Source organism: Saccostrea echinata, unplaced genomic scaffold, assembly GCF_033153115.1.
Source record: "Saccostrea echinata isolate AGI-Se365-2 ecotype Australia unplaced genomic scaffold, CSIRO_AGI_Sech_v1 ptg000009l, whole genome shotgun sequence".
In the NCBI taxonomy this organism is placed as follows: domain Eukaryota; kingdom Metazoa; phylum Mollusca; class Bivalvia; order Ostreida; family Ostreidae; genus Saccostrea; species Saccostrea echinata.
The window spans coordinates 26,593,031-26,602,500 of NW_026889758.1; the positions used below are offsets into that span (position 1 = coordinate 26,593,031).

General features: G+C 36.7%; 1 protein-coding gene across 1 annotated transcript in view; it reads left to right on the forward strand.

Moving 5' to 3' along the window:
- Positions 1-1,631: 1,631 nt before the first annotated feature.
- LOC133182118 (activator of 90 kDa heat shock protein ATPase homolog 1-like) overlaps positions 1,632-9,470 on the forward strand; it is a 19,965-nt gene continuing 12,126 nt past the window's right edge. Inside the window, exons 1-2 of the mRNA XM_061316844.1 lie at positions 1,632-1,798; positions 8,803-8,882. Coding sequence (XP_061172828.1) covers positions 1,719-1,798; positions 8,803-8,882 — 160 coding nt within the window. The 5' untranslated portion in view covers positions 1,632-1,718. The remainder of the gene's footprint in view (positions 1,799-8,802; positions 8,883-9,470) is intronic.

Consider the following 9,470-nt stretch of genomic DNA (forward strand, 5'->3'; position numbering starts at 1 on the left):
GCAAATTTTGAGATGCAGTCTATCAAATGCTTCCTCCATGAATCTTTGGTAAGTTGCCGGAGCATTACAGAGACCGAATGGCATCTGCGGATAAACTCATAAAAACCAAGGGGATCGACTGTGAAAGCTGTCCACTCCTTGTGTTTCTCAAAGACCTCTTTCTGGTGATAGCCACTCTACATATCTAGTATGGTAAAGAACTTGTTGTTAGAGAGCTTCTAAGATTTCATCAGTCCTTGGTAACGCATAGGAATCCTTTATAGTTCTGTTATTCAATTCTCTATAGTCGATGCACATTCTTTAAGATTTTCCTTTCTGTCTGCATAGTATTACATTGCTTGACCAAGGTGATTTGGAATTCCTGGTGAGTCCTGCATCTATCAGACTTTGGAGATGGTTTTTAACTTCTATGTTCATACTCGGTGGAATTTTCCTGGATTTTTGTTTGAAAGATGTTTCATCAATCAATTTCTATCTTATGCTGAACTATTACGGAATTCCAATGTGTGTGTCTGATGATGAAAGTACATCTAAGTACTTCTGGAGAACTTCTATGATGTTGTTGAGCTGTCATCTATGTAAACGATTTCAAGTTGTTGTTAGAGTTGTCTCCCTTAGAATTTGTGATTTTTTTTTTTATGTTGACAAGATGTAATTCACACAATATGGCCTTTGGAGAATTGGTAACAGTCCCTGTTTTAATTAAATAATAATTATAATTTTGGATAGGAATAAGACCACACAGTTGTTGGCACTCCAAAAGAAATGAATGCATCTCATTCTCTGGAGGAAGACCTTTGTTCAAAGGTAGGTCAAACTCAAAGGTCAAGGGATAAAAAAGTAAAAACTGTTGGTACCCAAGGGAAGGTCTTGTCACAAGAAATTCACCTGTGAAATATGAAAGCCCTAGGTAGCACTAACAGTTCATAAGATGTGGCCATGGTGCAAGTTCTCATAAAAGTGGGTAAAACTACAAGGTCAAGGTCAAAGAATCATGAAAGCACTATAGTTCTAACTATTCAAGGTCTTCTCACAGGAAATACGCGTCATGTGAAGTACAATAAGAAAGCCCTAGCGCAAACTGTTCAAAAGTTATGGCCAAGGTTGAAGTTTGGTAAAATTTTGCAAAAGTGGGTCAAACTCCAAGGTCAAGGTAAAGAGGTCAAATGTGTTGGTACCCAAGGAAAGGTCTTATCACAACAAATATGAAATAAGAAAGACATAGCTCCAACCAATAAAAAATTATGGGCAAGGTTAAAGTTTTTGCGGACAGACACGTACTGAGACAGCTAGACAGACAGACAGACAGACAGGGCAAAAACTATTTTCGAATACGGGGGCATGAAAACTGTTCCATAAAACTTCTTACACTTCAGAAGCTCCGGTGGCTTCGTCTCCCCCCCCCCCCCCCCCCAGTCCACCCAAAACCCCTTTCAAGAATCCTGGATCCGCCACTGACACATACAATGTGTGTAAGAGGAACGAACGACAACTCTACAAGAGAGATGTGTTTGTCTTTTTAGATCGGGATCGGGTTTAGCGCAGCAAGAGTTACTGTTAATTCTAGAAAATTCGCTCTTCTGTGGCGCTGCTACCCGTTCCGGTAAAAAAAAAAACAACAACGTGAGAACTGAACTTAGGCTAATTGTATTCGGCCCGTCTTAGAAGATATAATTGAGAATATTTAACAAGTTAACACACAGAAATCGTCGACAGGTATGGCGAAGTGGGGAGAAGGGGATCCTCGCTGGATTGTAGAGGAGAGACCCGATGGAACTAACGTAAACAATTGGCACTGGTAAGGAAAGCAGGCTGTTGACGAGCACACGGTATGGCATGTCAAACGTTGCAATATTTGCATTGTAGAAAAATTTATTTCTATTGTATGACTTTTCCATATTTTCCATTTGTATTGTATAATTTTCCAGCTGTATTCTAATTTTTCCATTTGTATTGTAAAAAAAGAATTCATTAGGCCTATTTTGATTTTTTTTAATTTGTATTCTATATTTTCCATTTGTAAAATATTTTATTTGTATTGTATAATTTTTCAATATTTTTTATTTGTATTGTGAAATTTCCATTTGTATTGTAAAATATTTTATTTGTATTGTATAATTTCTTATTTGTATTCTTATTTGTAGTATTAGGCCTAATTTGTGTTGTGTCTTTGTAAACGGAATGATATAAGCAAGTTTGATTATACTGGATATGGCAAGAGCTACTGTTCTTGCGCATTGCATGATGGGACGGAAAGCCCTCATTTGAGGGTATACCCCCCGTTTTGGGGTTCGACCAGACTGATCTGAGGGATTGTTTATTTGTTTCATTGCAAATGATTTAATGCTCAATGCAAACTGGGCTTTTTGTTTGCATGTTAGGGGAGCACCATAATTTGATTTTGAAAGGGGGCCTGGCAAATTTATTATATCAGATTATTTATTTTCATGCTGTCACACTCCAGAAAATAGCCAATGACAGACAAGAATGGAGATTCCTTGTTTATAACAGCCCGGTATTCCAAAGGCATCACGGGCAGTGAGTCTGTGGTGCGCATGCGCGAAAGTAGTAGACGTATATATCTTTGATCCTGAAATTTTTACGAACTTATCGATAAATATAAGCCAAACACGACACAAATCACAGAAAAACTGAAGTAATACCAACAATCAACGTACGACTTGATCCTGTTACCAACAAGTACACCATTGTAAGATCTCATTCATATAATGTGAAATACTACAGTGAGCTGTGAGTATTAGTCAGCTTTCCGTCAAAATGGTGCTAGCCTCTTGCTTTAGCCACCCAGTTCTCGACTGACCATCATAACTGTATGTATATCTATACCACAATGTTCCTTCTATCATTATTATTTGTGATATCATGCCTTGTAAATCTTTTCCATACACAACCAGAATTTCCTCTGACTAATCAAAATCAAGATGTAACTGTGAAAGTGCAGACTTTAAACTTCACAATTCTCAGACAAGTGATTAGGAAGAGTGTACTAAAGGACCACAAGAGCCCAAAGTCCTTGTTATTATTCCTTATCCCCATCCTTATTGCAAGATCAAATGATGTTGAGAGTAACCCTGGACCTGCTGATTCCTCATACCCATGTGGAACTTGTGACCTTCCAGTTACATGGGACGATAAGGGTATTATGTGCGAAACATGCAATCAGTGGTACCATGCTAACTGTCAGTCTGTTCATAGTAAGACATATAATGAACTTGTAAACAACAGTGCCATTGCTTGGGATTGTATCATATGCGACTGTCCTAATTACAGCTCAGTCTGCTTTGAGCAAGTAGTCTTAACTTCAAACCCCTTTAGTGTGTTATCAGACTCTACCATTGCTAGTCCAGTACCAAATACAACCATTGTGCCAGTTCTTACCTCCACACCAACTAGGAAACATCAACCTAGACCAAAAACATCTCCTATAAAGCTACTCAATGTAAACTGCCAGTCGATCAAGACCAAACAATGCCGTATTAAAAACCTCATCGAAAGCACCAAACCTGACATTGTTGTGTGTACTGAGACCTGGACAGATCCATCAATTACTGACAACCAAATTTTCCCAACAGATTACAAACTGTATCGTAAAGACCGTGCCTCTACTGGAGGAGGAGTGCTCATTGCAGTTAACAAAAACTACCTGAGTTCACCAGTCCCTGAGCTAGACTCAAACTGTGAAATCATCTGGACGAAGATCAGTCTAGTTGGACGGAAAGATCTATACATCGCATCATATTATAACCCTAAAACAGCTAATGAAGAATCCCTAGATGAACTGAGTAAAAGTCTAAATCGTGTATACCAGATAAGAAATGCAAGTGTAATTGTTGCAGGTGATTTCAACCTACCTGGATGGAACTGGGCTAACAAGACACTAAAGCCAAATACTCCCTGGCCAAGTAACCACTACAAATTTGTAGATATGCTGGATGACAATGGCTTAGTTCAGCTAGTAGAATGCCCAACAAGAGGTGATAACACCCTAGACTTAATACTGACCAATAATCCATCAAAATTTAACAGAGTAGAAACCATTCCAGGCATCTCGGACCATGACATTGTCTTTGCTGAAATAGATACCAACATCTTAAAGAAACCCCAAAAGCCACGAAGAATCCCCTTATATCGTAAAGCCAGCTGGGATTCAATGAAAGAAGATATGACATCAACTCTTAACACAATAATAGAGATGGATGATGATAGTCATAGTGTAGATGAAATGTGGGAGTGCTTTAAAACCAACCTGGAAAAAAGTATAGAACAAAATATACCACATAAAGATGCCAGAACCAAAGATGGTCTACCATGGATAACACCAGAACTCAAGAAACTCATCCATAAGAGAAATAGACTATACAAAAAGAAGAAAAAATCTGGAGATAATAGAGATAAAGAACACTTTAAAGAAATTAAGGGGAAGGTACAAAGAGGGCTAAGAAGAGCATACTGGAACTACATCGAGGGAATAGTAACACCTAAAGTAGAAAATGACCAATATAGTGGCCTAAAACGCTTTTGGACATATATAAAACATCAAAGAACTGACAACAATGGAATTTCACTGATACGCAGTGAAGGAGTGCTACATGCCAATCCCACTGACCAGGCAGATGTTCTGAACAAACAGTTCCAGTCAGTATTCTCAGAGAAGACACAAATCAGTACTGAAGAATTCATGCGCGACTGTCCTATGAGTGGAAAATACCCAGTTGCTCCAGATCTGCACATCACCCATAATGGAATTCTAAGACTAATGAAAAATCTGAATCCATATAAAGCAGCGGGTCCAGACGGGATTAAACCAAGAGTGCTGAAGGAGTTGGCTGACAGTGTATCCCCCATCCTCACCATCATCTTCAGGAAATCTTTACAAAGTGGAGAGGTTCCATCTGAGTGGCGTAAAGCACATGTCAGTCCAATTTTTAAAAAGGGTGACAGATACAAGGCCGAGAACTATCGACCCATTTCCCTTACATGTATCTGCTGCAAGCTTATGGAACACATTGTCACCAGCCATATCATGCAGCATGCCGACCAAAACAACATACTGTACCCACTCCAGCATGGTTTCCGTAGCAAAAGATCCTGTGAAACCCAACTCATTGAGTTTATAGATGACATAACCACCTACATGGCTGCTGGAAAGCAGACAGATGTATTGATTATGGATTTTTCTAAGGCTTTTGATAAAGTTAGCCATAGCCTCCTCATCCATAAACTCCGACATTATGGGATCCAGGGCAACGTGAACAACTGGATTTCTAGCTTTCTATCTAACAGAACACAAGCAGTAGTTGTTGATGGAGAAATGTCCAGCTATGTTAGTGTCGAGACTGGCGTGCCCCAAGGGTCAGTCCTTGGGCCATGCTTATTCCTTTTCTATATAAATGACATGCCAGAAGGCCTCAATGCCAAGGTAAGACTATTTGCTGATGACACTATTGCTTATCTTACTGTCACATCAGAATTGGACACCCAGACACTCCAGGCCGACCTAGATAAATTGGGTATGTGGGAAAGGAGGTGGAAAATGGAATTCCACCCAGACAAGTGTAATGTACTATCGGTCAGCAGGAAGTCCAACCCGATACATCATCAATATAGGCTACATGGCCATACTCTCGAGCACGTAAAGAGGGCGAAATACCTTGGCTGTCTAATAACATCTGACCTGAAATGGAGTGACCACATAAATAACATCTGTGGTAAAGGAAATAAGACCTTGGGATTCCTCCGTCGTAACTTGAACATCAGTTCAACCTCAATAAAGGAGAGTGCATACAAATCGTTAGTCAGACCACTGTTGGAGTACACAGCACCTGTCTGGGACCCCTACACCCAGAAAGACATCCATAATCTAGAAATGGTACAACGACGTGCTGCAAGATACGTAAGCAACAGGCATGGCAACAGATCGAGTGTAGACAGCATGATTCAACACCTACAATGGCAGTCACTTGAAGAACGTAGGCGAATATCCAGACTCGTCCTATTCTATAAAATTGTTCATGACGAAGTTGCCATCACCAAGTGCCATCGACTCATTCCATCACTACGTCGATCACGACATACTCATCATAAAGCCTACCAAATACCATCCTGTAAGAGCGATTATCGAAAGTATTCCTATTTCCCTCGTACTATCCAAGAGTGGAATAAACTACCATCAGGAATAGTCTCGGCGAATACACCAGAGACCTTTAGGTCTCAGGTGATCGCCTACCAGCCATAAATAAGAAATATTATTTTAATCTTTTAACCTTTTAAAATTTTAATTCTGATCATATCATGCGCACCACATTTGCCAAAATAATCAGCTTGTTGATTGTGGGCATTACCTGGCAGAAGCAGAAGAAGAAGAGTCTCACAGGACAATATTTCTTTCCAAGATGACCAGGGATGGGTTATTTATTATCTTTCCAGGAAAAAGTTCCCCAAAAAAAGACGGAGAAAATCTGTCAAAATCTGAAAACTTCATTTTCCGGGGAAGGGGGTACGTACCACCAAAAAAAGGACAGATTATTTATTTTCTTCTTGGTGGAGGACCTGTTATCTATTTATTTTCAACATTTCTGAGGACAGATTATTAATATTTCTAAAATCTGCCATCCCATCTCCCCCCTTTCAGAATCCAAACATGCAAGCAAATAGGCGCCCACTTTGCTTTGAGAATCCAGAACATTTCATTCGTTTTCAACATGATACAGGCTTAAAAGCTTTACCAATGAAATCATTTGTAATGAAACAAATAAACTATCCCTTGGATACATTACAAATGAAAAATTATCACAAAGAAATAAGAAATTATACAATACAAATTTTAAAAAATTACAATACAAATAGAAAATATAGAATACAAATGAAAAATTGTAAAATAAAAATGGAAAATGTAGAATACAAATAAAATAAAACAGAGAGTTCAAAGGAACACTTGTGTCGCCTGCTTTATAGCATCATTTAAGATGCATATAAATCTTTAGTGGTCAGCTTTTTATTTGTTACTAGCATAATAGAAAATTCCACAGATAATAAGACTGTGATAGAATCAGAAATATGATTCCCCCACCCTCTAAGCTAAAATGAATAATGATATATTTAAGGAATAACTGTCTAATTTTTTGGATTCATGATGTGATCAATCGAGTGGCTTGCGTGATAATTTGCATAAACGCCTTCGGCGTTTATGCATAAAATTATCACGCAAGCCAATCGATTGATCATCGTCATGAATCCAAAAAATCTGACAGTTATTCCTTATATTTACATGCTCCTGATTCTGCAAATTCCCGTGCTAATAGCCCCGCTTCTGTCTCTGTTTGTCCCGCCCCGCACGTGATTTTTTTTTTTACCGCGCCTATCGATGAACCAGTAGATTTATGTAGAAATAAAGTATTTTTACAATTTGTAATTTTATCTCGGACAAAGACATTGGAAATGTAAATATATTGTAATCATTAGAAGTAACTATAATATTGATCACTTTATTATGAATTTAATCCAACAATCTTCCAAAAGAGATTTCAGACTGTCTTTACTGCAATTTTGAATCTACAACAATCCATTTTGGTAAAAACTAATTTATTTTCATAAAAGTTAAATTTCAGTTTGTATAGTTACTGTTTATCATACAGTTTCAAAGTACATGTCATAACTTATGAGCTCATAAACATTATATAAATGCTTATTATCAAACCACTGCCTCTAAAAATGCAAAATACTTAAATTAACTGTACAGAGTATTTTTGATAAGTAGCTAAAGGGTCAAGGTCAAGCGATCTAAGATGCTGATTTTTTTTTATATTTTATGAAAAACTGTGGACATGATGTCAAAAATATGCAGTTAGCTGTATATTGACAGCATGATTGATTTTGAAAAGTAGGTCAAATATCAAGGATCACGAGATTGGTAACCATGGTAATTTACAAAAGCCATAGCACCAAGCAATATTTGTGCAAAAAACAAATCCATTTCTCTAACAGTTCTCAAGGTGTAAGGTGTGACAGACAGACAGTCAGCTAGACAAATGGACAGACAAAAGCAGGGTAATTTTTAAAGTGATTAAGTGATGTTCTGCTCTACAGGTGACACAAGTACTAATCAGACTTTTTACAAACAGATGGGGAAAATAGAATACAAATGGGAAATTTTAAAATACAAATGGAAAGTATATGCAATATGCAATTCAAATGAGAATTTTTTTACAATTCAAATGGAAGAGATCAAATACCGTATAGTGGGTTTTCTTGGCGGATGTAAAATTTGGCTTTTTGGTTGCTCATGTATGACAATAATTTTGGTGTAATTTATTTTAGCGGAGACAGGGTTTAAACATGTTGCAAAAGAACACTTAGAAGAATACTGAATATTTCAGTGATTAAAATTTTAGCGGGCTACTACCAAAACGCTAAAATAAGCTAAAATTAGCGTTGAGCTAAAATAACCTGCTATACGGTATTGCAACATTTGACATTCCATGTTAAAAAATAAGATTGGAAAGCAGAATCAATCTATCAAAGTCAAAACCTTAAAGTCTGATTTTGGCACAGTGTAACTATTACAATTTCAGATGTTATTTTTTTACCATAAGAAAATTTGAGTACTTGGTAACGTAATTAAAATCAGTTTATCATATCAAGTTTTTCATAAAATAAAATTAAAAAAAAAACCCATACATTTTGAATGTTAGACTAAGTTTGTATTTATATAGACTAATAATCACTATAATTTAAATAATTGTAAAAGTGATATATATTATGACCATGCTGAATGTATTGCAGGGTTGAGAAGAATGCTACAGGTTGGTCAAAAGACAGACTGAAGGAACTTCTGACTGGTATTGTAATAGAGGATGATAAACGTAAGGATTCTTGTACATCTTTATGATGCTTAATAATAGCATACATACTGTACAGATAGTAGGAATTGTCAAATACTGATGTTTGAAACCATCTAAAGTGACAATAGACCAAATCAATTGATGATAGAGGGAAAGTAAAATTTTAGGTCTTATACCATCTTAAATTGAAAGAATTAAGATATTTAAAAAAATTCCTTTGGTATAACCATGAAATTGACAAGGTACCTAGTATGTATCCTGTGTAATGTGTAGATGAAAGGTTATGAAAGAGTGAGAGAGAGAGAAAAAAAGAAAAAATACTGACATGATACTGAAAAATGTATTGAATATAATAATTGGAATGTATTATTTTCCACATAAATCACCAATAAGCTAGCCACATGCAGGTAATTGATAGGGTATGAGAAAAATTATGCTAAAAAAATCAAATGTATTAATTGCAGTGTGTATTCTTTTGTAAGAAAAGTCATATGGTATCTTCATTAGCCTTTTGTCTAGTGGCTATGGCTGATGCAGAAAAATTTGTAGATATTGTATAATAGTAGATAGTTTTAGTATTAAGAATGGTCTGGTTTCTTCATGTCCTTC